Genomic DNA, 19,930 nt, shown 5'->3' on the forward strand with positions numbered 1-19,930 from the left:
TTAGTTAAATACTAACTTATATACTACAACAAGAAGAACATACAACTAACTAGTGTAATTAATTGGATTTGGACTAACTAGTGTAATTAATTGGATTTGGACAATCTGCGTATATTAAGCTCAAGTGATTAATGAATTCTTAAAACGAATTGTTTGAAAGAATCTGAATTAAATTTCTAATGGAAATAATTATCGGTCAGATTTTATTTATTTTGTGGCCGAACTCTAGATTAATATACCAAAAGAAAAAACTCCCAACATTAGTGGTGGTTTGGAGAATATAAGGGAGGAGAGACCGCACATGACCTTAAATTCTGGGGCATGCCAAATTTAATAAGTGACTTTAAAACAAAATTAGACATCAAATTAATTTATAATTTACGTGCATCATCGAACACAAAATTTCAGAAATAACCTTGCAACCTAAAAAAATAATGAGTTCAATTACCATCACTATAAACTAAAAACTATGTTTAAAAAAATATATCAAAAATATTTTTTTTATTAGCATATACAAATTTATATTATTATAATTATATAGAAAAATAAATAATTACAAATAAATATGTAATGTATAATTTTTTATTATTATGAATGAAGCACTATAATGATATTTTGCAACAAAAGTATAATATTCAAATAGTTTAAAAAAATAAAAAAATAAACACTATTTTTTTTTACACAATAAACACTATTTTATTACTTCATTTTCATTCATTCAGGGTCCTCAAGGTCTGAGTGTGAGAATAGATCATGATACTATTAAAGTTAATTGGTAGAATTATTACAAAGTGGCAGATAGAGAGAAACATGAAATTAAAACTCAGAGAAATATGCATTATGCTCCCTTTTCTGTACGTGTGGGACAATTTTGTTCCCTTATGAACTATGATCATGAAAGCACATGTATGTATATTGAATGCAAATAATACTAACCACAAGAAAGATTTGAATTGAAAATAATACTATTTAGACTTTTGAAGAGTTGACCTGACAAATTTTGATGTCATATTACTATATTTGTATCCTTAAACAGTGTCCAGTGTCCCGAAGCACTGTTTAGCATTTTCCTATATTTAAGGGTAAAGTTTTGTCCTAGAGTGCTGCAAATATCAAGTATCCAATATGTGTGTGTTTGTGTATACAAGCAACTAATATTTTTTAAATAAAAAAAATACAATTTGCCTTTATAATTAGTTTAATTTTATATGGATAAATTTATTAATTACCTGACTATAGGGGTACAGGATCCTTATTATAAGATGATTTTAAACACTAACAAAGACAAAAACATCAATCAATATGAATAGTATAAAAACTTACTTATTTTTTAAGCAATAACATGAGCATGACTCATTTTCAGGCCTTAAACCACACCAGAATAAGCATGGCTTAATAAAGTAACAAACGCATGTATACTTCGTTATTAAGTTACAAATATTTCTAACATCCATTTTCACACATTTAATTTGGTCACATTAACTTAGTTTGTTCAATGGTGATTGACGCTAAATTTGATAGGAATAACTACAGTTTGATTTCTCGCAACTGCGATCGGGAGGGGACTGAAACCACTTGATATTGATACCAAAACTGACCCCCCAAACCAGATTAGGTAGTCCAGTATACCGGATACCGGTGGTAAACAAAAAATTAAAAAAATTGGTCACATTAAAACAACCGACAAATTTATTTTTAGTTCCTTTAATATCGGTTGTATACAAGCCAGTAAAATGTTTAAAGGACTCAAATTTTTTACCACTTGCACTACACCAGTTTAATAAAATAACTTATAATTTGCCTATCATAAAAAAATTGATAAAAAAATATTAAATTTTTTAACTCTTTTCCATTGAAGAAAATATAAGATTATTGTGCCATGAAACTAGGTCGTAAAAAGATTAAGCTTTTAATTAACACTATGTAATAATTTGTTGAAAAATCTTGTGTTGATGCATTTCTCAAACCCAAAAGCACTTCCAAAGCATGAAACCCATCCATTTATGTATTTCCAAAATCTAGTGCAAATGTTTTACAAATGATGTGATTAAAGTTGCTAGAGACTTTATACCAAAAAAAAGGAAAAAAAAATGTTGCTCTCTACTTCAAAACATAAAAGCTACAAGTACTGCATAGGCACAAATTTTTGTCCAAAAATATCAAGAGGCACAATAATGGATATTTATTTGGCAGTTTATATGGGTTTGGACAATATTCTAAAAAGTCTTTTATTTTTTTTTGCCAATATAAAAGTATATTGTTGTTTTTGAGTAATATTTAGAAAGACATAACGTAGACACAGATTTTGTTACTGTTTGCATGTGAATCTTATTCTGCATTACTATATTATAGACTTGCCATTTGAAGCTGATCTTCATATCTAACATTTTTGTTTTATTGTTACTTTATAATGCTTTCAAATACTATAAACAAAAAGAGCAAACACATGCTTCTTTTTATATATATATATATAAATAAATAAATTGAGCACTCACATCAGATAGCAACACAAAGAATGAAATTCTTCTTTTTAAGAGTTTTAACATTACTGCACTTTCAAGTCAAAATTCAAACTTCGGATCATTAGTTAAGACTAAAAACACCGGTGTTTACTCGTTCGAGCGGAGAAAATTATATTAACTTCTTCCTCTAGACTTTGCGCTACAAAAGACGGTTCTTTTGAAAAATAAGAAAGTTGCACCTGCACCAATACTTTGAAGCTAGCCAATGTAATTCTCAGGTCAGCTCCTCAATAGATGCTGCATAGTTGCAACTATTATATATATTCTTCCCCCCAAATTCTTAAATTAATACTAGTATTTGGTAACGAGTTTAGAGAATCAAAAGGGCGGATTTCAAACCAAATGCAGTTTTCGGCTCACATAAGGCGTTTTATACATGAGAAGTAAGAACATAACGTATTGCCAAAGCAGCCATAGCACAGGGGCATGGAAAATACAATCAAATCGGACAAATTCAGCGACTCCCAATTTAATACCGGTAGCATAGGAAGAATGCTTGAGGCACGCTGGCTTAAGAGGAACCTTTTCACCAGTAGCTGTTTATAATTGTTTCTTATACATCTAGGCAGAAATAAATGAACATAACACATTATCAGTCAACTTTGCAATTTAAAGTCTGACCTTGATTTCATGATACATGATTGATGGTCGCCTAAAAAATTTTACACAGCAATCTTATTCTCTAATTTTCTTTACATTCTTAGGGGAAACCACAATCATAAGTGGATTGTATCCCTCAATTTTGATATATCTAATGCTAACCTCATCAGATGGCTGTATGTTATTGTCATCGGACAAATTGTGAGACTCCTACTGAAGTAATTTTGCTGCAATCGGCGATAGAATCTGAAGACACGCACCAGGATGATACTGTGGAGCTCATGAATTACGAAAAGAGAAGAGTTTGTTCTCATCTACAAGCTTATCTCCTCTGGTAAGCTGATATTTAGAAAATACAGGCTGCACATCCAGTAACATTAATTAGAGAAGAACTTGCTAGCAAAAAAAAAAGCAACAGAAAGAGATATCATCCAATTTTTCCGCTTCTGAAGTGAAGAGGGATATCACACTTCACAAGTGACGGGGAGGAAAGCAGACAGAAATAATAGCCAGAGATTTTGGAAGTTTTTATACGAAATTTCATTTCAATATTTAAGGACATCCATCTGATGAACAAGGAGGTAGCAATCAAGTCCAAGACTCCTAGTCATAAGGTTGCCTATTCTTAATTCTCATAAATCATGTTTTGACTATATTTGTACCAAATCTGGGAATACAGGCATTTTTGAATTGGGACCTACTAAAGACTCACAATTCTTTTGCAAGAATAAGTCAACATTATTATCAACTCTTGGATAAATTAGTAGACCCCTTACCACGTCGACTTATCCTACAACCACTTTTGATTTGAATTTGGTAAATTCTTGCTGAGTTCTGCTGAGTTTTTTTCAGGCTCAAGAAACAAATGAAAACATAGAATGTAGTAAATTTCAGAACTACTAAATACTACAAAGCCAAGTGTTTGCATTTCTTAGAATTTGGTTTGGGTCTAACTCAACCCCTACAAAACCGGTTTTTATGGTGAAGGATGTCTCTCAGTTATAAACAAATTTGAATGTCATAACTTATCCGACGTAGAACTCTCAACACACCCTCCTTACGACTAGGACTAGGATTGAACATCTGGTGTGTGACCCAACTGGCCCGATAGCGGGTGGCCCAGTGAGTCATGGATAGGCTCTGATACCATTTTAGAATTTGGGTTGAGTCTAATTTAACCCCTACAAAATCGGTTTGTAAGGTGAGTGATGTCTCCCACTTATCAAATAATTTTCAGGTCATATCCCATCCGATGTGGGACTCTCTCAACAACACTTTTTGTCTCCACAATAAAATTTCCGTTTCCTCACTTTGCAGCATGCAATACTCATCATTGATAGTTGCTAGTTAACATGCACAATAATTTACTCACTAGTCACTTCAATTCACTCAGATGGATCATATACTTTACCCCCCCAAAAAAAGTCAAACAATATTATTATATATTGAAATAAACTTTCATTCGAAATGAGATTATTACCTCGCAGACATGAAAGCCATCCCAAAAAATACAGCCTTGACAGATTGCTTCTGACCGGCATAATCAAAAGCCAATGGCAGCATTTCATGAAGGGTCAGAAAAGCCATAACTCCGCCAACTGTAATTAACATAGAACCAGTTAGCATAATAATATAAATGCTGAAAATCCCATCGTGACATCGAAAAGCTATATGACTGCAAACCTGATCCAAGTAGGCCTTCCAGAATCTCAGGATTTAAGCTGCTAGGGAATAAATAGGCTACAGAGAAAGAAAAGGAAATCATTAAGTTCAACTGAGTAACTCACACATATCTAATAAACACTGAGTGTCAAAAAATGATGAACCTACATACTTGAAGCATAAAAACCTACTCTGGAGTAGAGAGAGGAAGATTCAATGGGCAGAATTGTGAAATAGGAAAAAGTGATTCACTTGAACTTAAGGAAATATGGATGTTGTGCAAAGCAACATAAAGCAGATGACATACCTACGATTATAACACCCAAGGGTTCAGCAAAGCCTGAAAGTGTTGCCAATTTGAATGCCTGCCATTTACTAAGACATGTCCAGAACAAAGAAATAAACAAAAGTAACAGTTAAAATTCAAGTACATATTAATTGACATAACTACATAGTAACAAAAACCAAGCTTCAAGATTAATTATTAATTCCATGTGTTATTATTTTACAAAACAATGACATCAAGTATGTTGAAATTTGCAAATGCACCCATATCATTGCATCCTCTGCAACCCAATTTCGTCAGAACCTATTTTACTTGTACATGTAACAGCACTTAAATCCAAATACAAACTATAATTTATTTTCTGTTTAATGCTAATTTTTTTATGCTGAAGTAAAATAAAACGAAATAGCCTTCTTCACAGTGAAACAGTAGCATTATGGCCATAAATGAAAAGGTTTTGCCACACGTGAAGTTTTTTGAAAATGGCAATTATATACATTGGCAACCTTCAGAGTACAATCTATATTTAGATGAAAGCTCCAGTTTCATCTTCTCAGAGCCACTGAAAATATATTTCACAGTCAGCCTGTTTACTTCACATACATCTTTGTTAAGCTCACTATTTATGTATTTCATAAGCTCAATTTTCAATTGTAACCTGTAAATGTTTTAAAAGCTTGAGCCAACAAGAGACTTTAAAAGTTATTACCTTTGTGTCGCAAAATAAACAGGAAGTGCAACAGCAACACCCTAGAAAGCAGAAGATTTTTGAAATTACAATAAGACCTATATAACATCTTAAAAATATGTGTCTCTTCATTAATAATGTGGGTAGGGAAAAATAATTTTTTTATGTGAAACTCAGAATATGGAACAATAAACCACAAGGAACGGTGATTTTCCTCTGTTATTAATTGCACTACTCAAACAAAACTAATGTATCAAGAGTAAAACAGGTTTTATCATGAGAAAAATTATACCTCTGGGATATTATGCAGAGCAATGGCCAATGCTAAGTTGATGCCAACACGGAGGCCCTATGGACGAAAGCATGTTAGAAAATCAAATTGAAGCGGCATTAACAGACATGTTGGTATGGATATAAGCTAAAGCAATCCTTCAACAATTAATGATAAAATTTGAAGACCCATATGACATCAATAAGTTTTTGGATACCTTCATGGATCCAAGGAATACAGCCATTCCTTCGGGAAAATTGTGTAAACTTATGCCTATGAAATGAACAAAAAGAAAACTATATTAGTAAAACTTAAAGAAACAATGAACAATAGGCAATATGGAAAATGAGTATTGATGTTCTTTATTATACTCAAATCTTTATTTAGCATGGAATTTTTAGCCCTTCAATATTATTTGAACATTCAAAAGAAAATTAATTTTCATATTACCCTTATAATATTTTGTTCCAACAAGAACTACTTTGTAAGGAAAACGTTAGGTTTAAAAGTACTCAGAGAGTCCTACCTACAGCTGTAATAATCCCACTGAATAAAACTTGCTGCCGGTGCTTTTTCAAATTATCCTTGCCTCCTTCATCCCCTTTTTTCTAATTCAAGAATGCCATCATATCTATCAAAAATTTATATTTATGTAGTATATAGAGTAGCTGCAGCAACAGTGATAACAGCTATTATTTCTAAGAAACTGATTGATTCAAACCTTTCTAGTCTTTACTTCTGATGTGGGAGTAAGTGTTGGCTCCGGGATAAAATTGGCTACAAAGGCAAAGAATATAACACCAGCAAAAAACTACACAAATGAGAAGATAGAAGATTTTGGTCAGAACTAACATGAGAGAAGACGACGTGCAAAACAAATTGTTACTGCTAGATTACTTTATGATAACTCAAATGCAACTGCTTACCCAAAGGTTGCCTTTCAAAAATCCCAGTGAGTTTATAGCATTATGAGCCAGATCAAAGAATGATATGCTCAGCATCAAACCAGCAGCAAAACCCTTCACGGAAATAAATATTTTTAGAAACAGACCAGAGTAACCAAATCACATTAAGTTTTGTTAAATAGCGCTAGCGCAACAGTGTGGTGGAATTTGAACAAATTGGAATTGTTTCGCAATATGCTATTTAGTTAAAAATATTGTCAAATAGTGGCGCTGTAACACTAATGCTATGCCAGGATTTAAACAAACCGCTATTGTCCATGATTGACAAAATTGATCACATGGACAAAAGTGAGGGACACAGATTATAAATGAACCAACGCACCTGTAATAGCCCAAGCATCTTCAAATTGGGAGCTGGATTGATAATAACAAAAAGCGCACCTGTTTCACGACGATAACTTAGATTCAAATTACAAAAACATAATAAAAGCCCAATGAAAACAATTAAAAAAAAAAACTACTGATCAGCTGCTAAATCTCAAGATTTTGGCCATCAAGCAACGATATTAGTGTCTTTAAGACACTGTCTTTCCAGTTTCCACAAGAGCGAAAACAACAATAAGTTAAGGTGGTACATTGTTCTATTAAATTCTCAATGGTTCCACTCCATTAGTGGAAATAAAATAATCCTTTTTTTTACTTTGTCCCGTTTAATTCTCCTTATAAAATAAACCCTGTGGATTCTTACATACGGGATGATCTTGACTCGACACCATTTGTTATTTGTTCAGGAACACTAGAGGTATTGACTATTGATGATGTAAATAGTACACAACTCTATTAAAGCATGAGTGTTTATCATATATGTAAGTGCTTATGTATAAGCTATTTCTATAACAAAAAACAAAATACAGTCAAACTTATTCATATAAGCTATGAGCCTGTATGGATTGGCTTATTTGAGCTTATCTACTGGCATAAGTTTTGTGAGACTATTTGAGAGAGACAATTTGCATAAGTTTTTCTCGGCTTATTTTCATAAGTTGTCCAATATAGCTTATGAAAACAGCTCATAATATATATAAAAATAATTTACCTTTATTTTATCTTTTGCTATAAAAATAGTTTATGGAAGCTTATACATAAGTGTTTGTGCTATAAGCTGCAAATAAGCTGTTTATCCAAACAGAACTTATAATTTTATTTTCATTAGCTATATGTTGCTATCCTATAGAGCTTATGAAAATAAGCTTAAAACATGTGATGTGCATTCTCATTGAGAGTTGTATTGAACACTAAAAATGAAGATAACAGAGTACACAAAATTGAAATTGAAATTGAAAATGAAAATGCAGACAATGAAGTTATAATATAGATACCGATGGAAGTGCTGAGACCACCAACAAGTGAAAGAGCAAGTGCAACCATCACTTGAGAATCCATCGATGCTGTGTTAGGTCAAAATTCTCAACAATTGGGATAATTTAATACCTAGAACAAGAAGACGCAAATGAATTAAATTAAATTCACGCAGCTACTAGTACTACTATACTCTTTTTTTTTTTTATTAATCTTAATGTTATCATTCAATTTCATTTTCTTTTCTCACTATTTTTTAATGGAAAATGCTAAACAGTGCTCCCGGGGCACTGGTTAAAGATGCAAAAATAGTAATTTGGCATTGGAGTTTGTGCAGTCAACTCCTCAAAAGTTTAAAAAGTGTTATTTTCTTTTCAAAACTTTCTTTTTTTGGTTTCCTTAACCAGTGACTCGGGGGCACCGGTTAGCATGACCCTTTTTTAATTAGGAAAATATCAGGACGAATATACACAAAAAATAATATTTTAATTATGAGAAATGTCGTTGCTCGTGAAAAAAATTATTATACCAACAAATAATCGCTAATTTTCAATAATTTGACTGTGAAAAGAGGTTTTGAAAAGTAAAATAATAATACCAATTACACACACATGATTGTTTGGTAATATTATAATTTTATAAAATTCATAAAGTTTATATCACATAGATCATCCATAAAAATGTTTAGAAAAATTGAGAATTATTTGATATGTTATCGAGACCCATCAAAATTAACGGTTTATCAGTTTTTATTAAATACTGACACTCAATAACATATCAAATAATTTTTAATTTTTCTAAAAATTTCTATAAATGATCTATGTGATATAAACTTCTATGATCTATTCATTATACAAGTGGCCCTCAATTAGTATTAAGTAATATCTTATATCATTGTGAAAATGCATGAATAATGCTTTTCTTTTGTGTTGGAAGACAAGGATGGTGCATTTTTTACCTTCATTATTATTATAAATTATAAATTTATTTAAGAAATAACTGCGTGGAGTCAAAGCCATGGATTTTTTATTAAAATAAGTATAAACTTTGCATTCAGATTATTTCTTGATACAATGAAGTGGGAATTCTAACATACTAGTAGTACACAAGAAAAAGCCATTAATAAGTGCAAATTCATTTAAATTTAATGTTCACTTTTGTGTCATTAACGCTACCGATTTAGAGGTATGGATATTCCAAACACTTCAATATAGTCATATTTGTAGTTTTATGTAATTTGTCGTCTTATGCTATTAACATGAATGTTGTGAGTTTGTTCGCAGATTCACCCTTTTTGTTTTTGACGAATTTAAATTTATATTGTGTCGATGTACTCCATCAATTTGAATAAATGAATATCGTTTATTTTTAGTAATAAAAAAAATGGGTCTCTCTGGGGAGACCAATGTCCCCTATATTTTAAGATGTGTCAAACTTAAAAAAAAAATACAGAAAAAAATGACTGTATTTTTTTGGGCCGACCTATCGGACCTATATGTATTATGGATCGGTCTGAGCTGGCCCATTAAGAAAACATTTTTTTAAGAAAAAATTTAGAAAAGTAGATTGCATTCTAATGGTTCTCATTCTCATTGACAAATTCAAAATTTTCCCTGATTTTTAAGGGTACAATTGAATTTTCGTATGGCATAACCTCTTTTTTCATATTATTCTATTCATTGTTGAAAGAACCCTAACTTTCATCAAAGCTTCAACAAACTTTGTATCTCAAGCTTCAACATCAGATGATTTTGATCCAACTTTAAAAGTTATTAACAATGAGTCGGAGGATGACGATATAATCTCTAATAAGAAAAATGTTATTGAGGGAGACCTTGATGGATAATAATTTGCACGATATGTAGTTTTATTGTTCACTACATCTTTTTGTTTTAAATAAAAAATTAATATGGAAATTAGTCGGGTCAGCTCATCGAGCCACCTGACCCATTACTAATTGGGTCGAGCCCAATTTAGCAGCCCATGAAGCAAACAGACTGAACCACTAAAGCCCCTTTATATGTGTTGGACCATCGGGCTGAGGTGGGTTGGGCAGGCCGATCCACTTGATAGCTCTACTCCTAAGTGTAGTTCAGGTCGTAGTTATCAGAGATGTTATTTAACTGGTTGAGTATCAAAAAGTATGTGTTAAATTTCTGCATTGAATTTAATTTTTATGAAATAAGTGATTGGTCTTGGACCAAATCAACACTTATGGTCTGTCCATTTTAACTTAAGGAAATATATCTATAACTATTCATACAAGTGTTCATTTGATACCAACTTTATAGGCTCGGTGTAGGGTGGAAGAGTAGCATATGGCCTTCCACGGTGCAAGAGTTATCTAAATAAGTTAAATTATCTAAATAAGTTAAATCCCCTGTTTGGTCCAAATGAATTTACAATAATGAGTCCTATTATCTAAATTCTTGACATGGTCATTGAATTTACAATAATGAGTTGTATAATTTCAGTGTGAAATGCTTTCTCAAATTGCACTGTCTCTGTAAGAAAGGAAGACAAAAAAGAGAGACTCAAGAGAGACTCAAAGCCACAAGTAAATAAATAACACCCTAACCAATAATTATGGGGGGTAAATAAAGAATGTGATTACCACATCCTATCAAAATGAAAAAAAATATAGGAGAATTGAATCTTAAAAAGAAAAAATAACATGTAAATGTACAACCAATCTAATGGGAGAAAAGAGCAACAAGGGAGAAGAGCAATGAAGAACAAACAAATGATCCAGAATAAGTCACCAAAAATCCAGCTCCAACATCCGGTGATGGTGCTGGTGATACCGCGGCTTCGCCATCTTGTGCCCTCACCTCGGTAGCCAACAATAGTACCACAAGGAACACCATCAACAATATCGCCTTGCTCATGTTGCATCTACTAATGTGTGCCATTTTTCAAATATTAGCAACAAAATTAGATAGCTTAGAATTATAGAGATCTTATTGAAGAATGAAGACTAATTAGTTTGTGATGTGGAAAGAGTAAGAATGCTAGCCAATTTATAGGCTCAACCGTATTGAATTGAAATTAATTAATAGTACTACATTATTTGTTTGCACTTTAATCATGCTAGGTGAATTTTTTAAATTGTGATAATGGATGTATACGTTGGAATTGCAACGTCTTTATGCTTTCTTTGGTTGGAAGTGGGACATATGTACATTGAGACAGGGCATTGCTTTGTTTGTTTGTTTCCTAAGTTCTTTTCTCTTTGTTTTTTTTGTTGTGCATTGGGTCCCAAATAAGCAGTCTTTGAACGGCTATGTGGATATTTTAAGAAGATCAAGAGATGAAACCATTAGAAATATCTCATTTTCAAAATAGAAATTTGTTAATCAAGTCATTGAGTTATAGTGGTCGATGAGCTCCACTAAAACATGAATCATTTGGTGAGAATAATTTTTTGCTAAATTTTACTTATAGCATTATCGAATTTTGAAATATTAGAACATCATTTTTCTGAGAATCAAAGGGTTAGTGCAAGAAAGAAAAATTATTTTAGTGAATTTGAGTTTTAATTTTAAATAAACCATTATTGATCATATTTTATTTGCTTTTTAGTCAAGAGAAATGCTTAATATCACAAAAAATTAATTCACAAATATATCACGACAAGACTTATTATCTCGGTTTCTCTGATACTTATTTCATCATTTAGTCCAACAACATCTCTTATCTTTAAAACTTGTAATTGTTTCTTCTTCCAAACTTCTTTCTCTCAAAGTTTTGGCTTGTCTTATTCCTCTCTTCCATAATTTCTCTCTCAAACTCTTGTACATAATTTAGGTATCTCTCTATTACCTTCTCAGACTTTAGTTCTAAAAAATTTAGCATACTCTCGGTTACCTTCACACACAAGTGTTATAGTTTTTTTTTATAAGCAATGTTGTTAGTATTACAATGTTATGTTAATTTTTTTCTCCTTTGCAAATACTTGAACCCTGGATCTCCTGCTTCTTAACTCTTAGCTCAACTAGCTTAAGCAGTTGAGCTACCTATCCTACCCACACAAGTGTTATAATTGAATTGGCAACTTCCATACGTCCACATGTTTTTTTTATTAACTCTAACACAATCATGGTCTTTGTGAGACGCTTTAGACTTGAAAAAGTTTTCAGCTTGCTCGAATTCGACTATATGAACATTGACTAAACTTAATTTAATGGTTGACTATTTTCAACTAACAAATTAAATTAACAGTAGATGTAAACAAAATGTCATATGTACAATTTTTTTAAATAAAGTTGTTAAAACGACTACATAATATAACATAAATTACAAAACAAGGAGAGAAAGAAAAAAAAACTTAAAACCTATTCAATGAGATTGGACTCTTACCGTCAATATTTTCATGTATTCACATATCAATACTCTTTCTTTGTGGTCGTTAAGTCGATATCGAATAATTTAAATTTTAACTTTTTTTTTTGTTACAATTTAAATTTTAACTTTTTAAAATAGAAAAAATTTGTATATTTTAAAATTTGGACCGCCTCATATTGACAACTAAGAATTGTAGTCTATATTCAACAGCCAAATTTAAGAAATCAACCGATTTTTTCTTTTAATCCTTTAGTTCAATAGAGGAAGTTTTATAATGTAAGATAAATAAATTTTGATAAATAATCATTACTTACGTAAATAATTGTCGCCACCAAATTACTACAAATTTAATTTTGTTTATTTTTTTATTAAAAAAAGTTACATGTGTTTTCGCATGATTAACCTTACCCCTAACCAAAGTTTCATTTCATCCCATAGAAAAAAAATAAAAACCTTACCCCCTCACCAAATCTTCCACTTAATTTAATTTAACGTAACAAACACTCCATAAAATATTTAGGTGGACCATCATACCCATACCTTCCAAACATTTCTACCTAGCAAAACCGCCAACAGCATCACCAAAAAGGACAATATAGTAAATTCAACAATAAACCTCACACCCCAATAACCATTACCCACGTCGCCACCAATCACCACCAAAGAGCTTTCGTTGGCAAAACAAAGAGAAGAAAGAAAGAAAGAAAGTTTTCAAACACAAAAAAAAAATAGAAGAGAGAGAGAGAGAAAAAAAAATCAACACTTACAACACTCATTTCAATTTCTTTCTCTCTCTTCTTCGATCCCAAATCTACCAAAAGGTTAGGGTTCCATTTCAAGAATTTCTCTATTTCTTCGGTTTTCTTTTTCTTGTAATTTTTATTAGCTTTATTTTTGTTGTTTTAATTGTTAATTTTCTTAATTGTTTGATTATTTAATTTAATCCTTTTTTTTTTCTTTCAATTTGATCATTTTTCGATTCGATTGTGATCTTGTAGATCGACCTGAAGCTTTTGGTTTCTTCAATTAATTTTTACTTTTTTTTTTCTGGCTACAAGGTTAGATATATTTTTGTACAGTTTTTTTTTTTATTTTAAATTTTTGAGGTTTTTTTTTTTTTTTGAATAAATATTAGTTTTGAGGTTGAGGGGAAAATTAGAGATAATAATACATGCAGATTTATGTTGGGGTTAGTTAGCTTATTGATTTTGTTATAATTTATAAATTTAAGTTTTGAATTATGGTGATAATTAATAATTGAACGTTATAAGGATTTGTTATTATTTTTCTTTGTTTATGTTTAGAAGTTTTGATCAAACTTTTTTCTTTCATGTTAGTCAACTGGTAGATGACATGTTTTGTTATTTTACTTTTTTCAAATGATCTTGTTTTTAATGTTGTTTTGTTTTGGTTGGTATAATAAGGTTCTGACAGTTCTAACAATAATGATTTATTTTATATGATCTGAGAATGTTTGTGATTTAATGAATGAATCAAATAGGTGTATGAGTACGACAAATATGAGAATATTTCGCCGATTTACATTATCTATAACATTTCTTGAGCTTGTTTTCTATGTTCATCGATATGTTTTAAGCTGTGTGTGGGAGTTTTAAGACTGTTCTACTTTTAATGTATTGTGTTTTCATTCTTTTGAAAGCGTTGTTTGATGAATTTGATTCATTTAGCTAGCACCCGCTAAGCTTGTAAGGTTGAAATGTTTAATTGTGCACACTTTTTTTTTTATCATTCCTCTTTATTTTCGTGTGCTTTCAATAGAACCAGGAACTGGTTGTTATCTTTGTATATTAGTTTTTGCATATGCATGCTTAAAGAGATAATCAAGACACGATTTCTTTGTTCTTCCTTGTTTAAGAGCTCATGTATTGACCCAAGCTTCATTTGGTTTATTTACAATACTTATCTGGAAAGGATGCTCCTATTTGACGTTTATGCTAGTACATATATTAATTGGTTAATATGCATACTTTGATGTTGTGTATGCTCAGGACATTTATTATTAACTTGGCAACCGATTTATGTTTAGATTGTTTAGTATTTAAATTTCTTTTGTGCAGGAAAGTTGAAAAAAGATGGACCATGAACAGACTGGATGTGAAGCAGCCCCAGAAGGTCCTATGTTGTGCATCAACAACTGTGGATTTTTTGGAAGTGCAGCTACCAAGAACATGTGCTCTAAGTGCCACAAAGACATGATGCTGAAACAGGAGCAGGCCACTCTTGCAGCTTCTTCCATCGAGAACATTATGAACGGGTCATCAAGCAGCAGTGGAATTGAACCTGCTATTGCTGCCAATGTGGAGATATCAGTTGATTCAGTGGAGCCCAAAACCATCTCTGCCCAACCGTTAGTTGCTTCCGGTTCAGAGGAGAGTGCGGAGAAGAAGCCCAAGGATGGTCCTAAACGGTGTACCAACTGTAATAAGCGGGTTGGTTTGACAGGATTTAATTGTCGGTGTGGTAACCTTTTCTGTGCTGTACATCGATACTCAGACAAACATGATTGTCCATTTGATTATCGCACTGCTGGAAAGGATGCAATAGCAAAAGCAAACCCGGTTGTCAAGGCTGAGAAGCTTGACAAGATCTAGATTTGGTGTCGTAAAGTTTCATGTCTCCTGTTATGCTCAATATCATCATGAGATGATCCGAGTTTCCTGCATATTTTAATGGTGTTCTTATTATAATTTTATATGTGATGGGGGACTTGGAGTATTATCTCTGCAGTTTGAGAGATTGCATTTCATTTGATTGGCGAAAATATATGCCCGTGTTTTTAAGTCTTTAAATCTCTGCTAGTTTGGTGGAAGTTGGTGGTGTTAGCATTATATTTTCTGTTCCTTATCTATCTCTGTAATAGTACATGTCAAAATGGTATGTGCAATTGACAGTTGATTACAGAAGGATCCATAGACATGAGTAGATTGTATATTATTATGGTTTTTATGGCTATTATTGAATTTCTCTAGATAACAACATATTGGAATTGCCTGAGCTAACTAATTTTCACATATTAAACTGGGTTTATCTTCAAGAAATCAAAATGATAATTGGTAATATATTTTAATGCTTGTTTGGATAAGCGGTTAAAATTGACAATTACTCCATGTATGATTTTTCAATCTCACTGTTCATCGTGACATACACTTAAATATATTATGGTGACTGATTGTACTTGTATTGAGTAATGAAGTTATCGTTGTTGATTTCTAAAGCAAAATTGCGGAGGAAAGAAACACGCGCACATAAATTATATCAAGAATCAAATTGTTTTGGATACCAAATGCAATGAAATGGTACATCCTCTATGGCAAATATACTCCCACTTCTACCCCTTTTTCATTTCCTCAACCATCTCCTTTTCCCTTACTCATTTGTTTTCAAAGGCTCAAACGTTGACATTGTTGCCAATACGCAATGCAATGAAAAGATTAGTTCGATTCCTTTTATAACTAACCAATATTTACATTCGCCGATACAATGTTAGAGATAGAGTCAACCAAGTTCTGTCTATAATCACCGTTTCTTATTCTTTCCAATTTTGAATTTGACTCCCCTAATGAAAGGTTCCCATTTCACTTATTTTAGAAAAACAATGGAATACCCATATCATAATTAGAGAGTACGTTTCAAACTTGTTTTTTGGTTGACTTGCATATAGCGGTGGGCAAAAAAACCCAAAAACCAAACCGAACCGCCAAACTAAATCGAACCAAACCAAAAAAAATTGAACCATAACTAAGGGTTCAGTTCGGTTCATTGTTATCAGTTTGGTTCAGTTCAGTTTGGTTTAATGGTTCAGTTATTTTTAGTGAAAAATTAGTTATGGTTTGGTTCAAAACCATAAAACCGAACCACTTTAACAGTTCAGTTCGGTTCATTCCAAAGACAAACAGTTCGGTTTGGTTACTATGAATTTTGAAAACAGTTTGATTCAGTTCGGTTCGATTTTCTTCCAAAACCAAACCAATGCCCACCCCTACTTGCATACAATTGAAATTCGGAAAATACAAAGAGGAGTTGAGCAATGAGAAAAGAACTGAGACAATAGTGTATGTGTGTGGAGAGAGGGAGAGGGAGAGAGAGGGAGGGAGAGGGGGAGAGAGAGAGAGAGAGAGAGAGAGAGAGAGAGTACATCAAGATCTAACGGAGTTGCTCAATCTAATGGTAAATAAAAGTGGTGAATATACACAACCTCCACTACTATTACACTCTAGAATTGTCACACAACACAAGGTTATCTCACCTTTTTTATTTTAGAGGTTATTTCACTATTAAAATCTCATAAAAATTGGCAAATGATTCAATCAAAATCTCACTATTCAAATGCCTTGATTCTGCATCTGATTTGAAATTACGAAACTCATCCCGATAGTTGAAAAGCTACCACAATACAATGGAAGTTAATCTCTATCAAGGCAAAAATGGAAGATAAAGACTCTTTAAGCATCCATATGCAAAAGCTCACACACACAGAAAACTCCCAGCCATTCAGAAAATCCAGAAGATTCTTTACATTTGTTGAGTAAGTAAAGAGAAATGCAAAAGCTCTAAGTAATCAAAATCAGCTTACGCTACTGTAGAACCAAATAACACACTTAGTAATCAATTATAACATCATTTCCACTCTTCACACTGTCAACATTGAGTATTGACATGGAAAACAAACCAACATCTATTGCCAAAATTATTAAAAACAGATAAACACAATTCTATTCCTTAGGAATACTTGATAAGCCATCACAAATAATCACTTATAATATAGCCTGTAATCATAATCAATGCTTCAAAAGATAAGTGCCAAACATGAACAAGAGAGTCATGTGACCTAGATCATAGAAACCACACAGTCACACAAAGATCTTAACCATTAGATATAAAAATCAAACGGCTCGTAGTCTAACTAACTATCTTCACCAAATCAATTTAAAATACATCGCAAAATACGAGTCATCTGATCTTCTTATTGAGCTTTGTGTCTGCAGAGAATCCAAATCCGAAGTTACATAGCAGAGAATCACAAAGAAAATGAGCTAGACTCAGCCTCAAGATATTTGCAAATTCTTTCCATAACATCTCTACTCTTGGCACTATTCTGAAGAAACCTGTCAGCACATCGCTGCTCAACTTTCTCCGCCATAGAAGCCAAAGCAGACAGCGGCTTAATCCGAATCCGAGTCTCCTGTTGACAAACAGTCCATCCATTCGGATTATCAGGATGCGGATCATACCTAGTATTCTCTTCCACTTCAATAAACTTCTCCATACTAATATTCCTATAACTAATCTTCATCGAACGCGATTTTGCATCGACAACAGTTGATTCAACACAATGACAAATATCCTCACCAATAATTCTTCTTACAAGCCACGGACATCGAACAGTTATCGCGCGTGTTGTGTAAAGCTTCCCGGAGGAAGAATCAAGGCTTGTGTTCAATGTGTTTACATCTAGAATATGCGATAAAACTCGCTTGTTCTCTGCATCGGTGAATTTTCGCCATGATGCAGAGGTTACTCGTTCCCATGGATGATTATACACGTGTTCTTGTTTATATGCTTTCACCATTATGCTTCTAAATCGATTTCTAACAACAATGAAAAATTGATTTGATTAACCTAATGAGATATGATTGATGATTCAATTCAGAAAGTAAAAATATCCAAGGAATGGTTAATTAACAGTTTAAATCAAAGATTAGTGATGGATTAAATTGATGATTAGATCGGATCAAACAGAATAAATGGAGATTAAGGAATAAGAGCGTACCGAATGTGAGAGCGAAGACGGTGGAGCTGCTGGCCGGCTGGCCCTTCTAACTGTATCTCTCGCCGCCACTCAGATTTGCTAATGGTTTGTTTGGTTCTGACAAAGAAAAGTAACAAAAACGTGCAAGTAAAAGAGTTTAATTGATATGCGCCCTTTTACACCATCATCACATTTTGCCATGTCATGTCAAGAAAGTGGGGTGAAATAGGATGATATGACGGAAAATACGATTGATATTGATTGACAGTGTAAAATTATTTTACACTATGTACAAAAAAAATAAAAAAAATAAATGACAAATGCATAATAATCATCTACTATCTCTTTTGACTTCTTTTTTGGGTGAATAATCTTGAACAGAATAAAAAAAAATTAAGGATTTAATTTGTATACAACAAAAATAAATTACTTTTTGGTCAAGAAATGAAAACAATTTTACACATGTATTCAATGTAACCATGACATGTTAATATTTGAAGAGATATTTTAGAAATAAATTTATAAATATGGTATTACTTGAATTAATCAGATGTTTGTATAAAAATATTTTATACTATCTATGCATAACAATTAATCTCAAAAATTAATTATTATGATAACGAAACAAAATTAATTATTACTGTAGTATTATTTTTTATTACACAAAATTTGAATTGATGTGTTTCGATTATTTTTGTTCACGATACAAAACAATATAAACTCTAACCTAGCGGTAGTTTATTTACTACAAGAAGGGAAACCAAATTTGTTTTGCATCAATACCAATGTTACATTGTGTGGTTTGAAAGACTAATTGGAAAAATTGAATAATTGTCAGGGCCGGCCCAACATATTCTGATGCCTAAAGCAAATTATTATATGAGGCCTTTTTTTAAATTAATAATAATATTTTATAAAAAAATAAATTAATGATTATATTTTATAAAAGAGAGCTGGTAAATAGTTCGAAAAACATTTTCACCATTTTTGACGAACTGCAAGCTTCTGCACTCTCTTTTGTTATTTTAAAGAGGAGATTAAATTAATCAAATAAAAAATGCATGCCCTCCAATAATTCTAGTGTCTCATGCCATTTTTTGAAGATAAAGTTGAAACATCAGGAAAAAACTACGGTATTTCAAATCAACCTATTTACCTTTTATGAACTGTTTTGATAAATCTGGTGAAGAAAAGCTAAGGAGAGATACATTTTATTACATTTGGGTGCATATTATAATGGTAATGATAAAGTAGCAAATCCTTCAAAAATAGTTCATAATAATAAAGTAGTAAAAAATTGCCATGAGTATGAACTGAACGCATGATATGTTGATGCAATTGGGAAAATATTGCCGCTCGGCTGCACTACAATTGTTTACAATGCTTTATAACGTACTCCCTCCGTCCCAAAATAATTGTCATATTTTACAACTGCACACTTGCCGATGCACAATTTTGATCATTAATATCTTTAGTTGTGTATTACTAAAAATTATGAAAAATTGATATTTTGATAGTACTCA

General features: G+C 32.0%; 3 protein-coding genes across 3 annotated transcripts; 1 reads left to right on the forward strand and 2 right to left on the reverse strand.

Moving 5' to 3' along the window:
• Window positions 1-2,966: 2,966 nt before the first annotated feature.
• On the reverse strand, window positions 2,967-8,476 carry LOC123899426 (zinc transporter ZTP29). The gene is made up of 12 exons (XM_045950544.1): window positions 8,314-8,476; window positions 7,317-7,375; window positions 6,956-7,048; window positions 6,751-6,840; window positions 6,556-6,637; window positions 6,247-6,302; window positions 6,051-6,107; window positions 5,780-5,820; window positions 5,092-5,159; window positions 4,806-4,862; window positions 4,603-4,720; window positions 2,967-3,482 (listed from the first exon to the last, which is right to left on the reverse strand). The coding sequence occupies exons 1-12, from the start codon at window positions 8,375-8,377 to the stop codon at window positions 3,437-3,439; spliced, it is 831 nt and encodes a 276-aa protein (XP_045806500.1). The 5' UTR covers window positions 8,378-8,476; the 3' UTR covers window positions 2,967-3,436.
• A 4,806-nt stretch (window positions 8,477-13,282) lies between these two features.
• On the forward strand, window positions 13,283-15,626 carry LOC123898345 (zinc finger A20 and AN1 domain-containing stress-associated protein 8-like). Its single transcript, XM_045949275.1, has 2 exons — window positions 13,283-13,458; window positions 14,716-15,626. The coding sequence occupies exon 2, from the start codon at window positions 14,731-14,733 to the stop codon at window positions 15,247-15,249; it is 519 nt and encodes a 172-aa protein (XP_045805231.1). The 5' UTR covers window positions 13,283-13,458; window positions 14,716-14,730; the 3' UTR covers window positions 15,250-15,626.
• Window positions 15,627-17,407: 1,781 nt separating this feature from the next.
• On the reverse strand, window positions 17,408-18,554 carry LOC123897976 (protein UPS2, mitochondrial-like). The gene is made up of 2 exons (XM_045948813.1): window positions 18,429-18,554; window positions 17,408-18,246 (listed from the first exon to the last, which is right to left on the reverse strand). The coding sequence occupies exon 2, from the start codon at window positions 18,225-18,227 to the stop codon at window positions 17,676-17,678; it is 552 nt and encodes a 183-aa protein (XP_045804769.1). The 5' UTR covers window positions 18,228-18,246; window positions 18,429-18,554; the 3' UTR covers window positions 17,408-17,675.
• Between the last annotated feature and the right edge of the window lie 1,376 nt (window positions 18,555-19,930).

This window comes from Trifolium pratense, linkage group LG7 (assembly GCF_020283565.1).
Source record: "Trifolium pratense cultivar HEN17-A07 linkage group LG7, ARS_RC_1.1, whole genome shotgun sequence".
NCBI lineage: Eukaryota > Viridiplantae > Streptophyta > Magnoliopsida > Fabales > Fabaceae > Trifolium > Trifolium pratense.

What these genes read in the sequence shown, in the direction of transcription:
- LOC123899426 (XM_045950544.1), bottom strand. Translation starts at nt 8,377, where the DNA reads ATGGATTCTCAAGTGATGGTTGCACTTGCTCTTTCACTTGTTGGTGGT. An exon ending in CTCTGCATAATATCCCAGAG is followed by an intron (nt 5,821 to 6,050) that starts GTATAATTTTTC and finishes TCTGCTTTCTAG; the next exon opens with GGTGTTGCTGTTGCACTTCC. An exon ending in GGAAGGCCTACTTGGATCAG is followed by an intron (nt 4,721 to 4,805) that starts GTTTGCAGTCAT and finishes TGTTAATTACAG; the next exon opens with TTGGCGGAGTTATGGCTTTT.
- LOC123897976 (XM_045948813.1), bottom strand. Translation starts at nt 18,227, where the DNA reads ATGGTGAAAGCATATAAACAAGAACACGTGTATAATCATCCATGGGAA.
- LOC123898345 (XM_045949275.1), top strand. Translation starts at nt 14,731, where the DNA reads ATGGACCATGAACAGACTGGATGTGAAGCAGCCCCAGAAGGTCCTATG.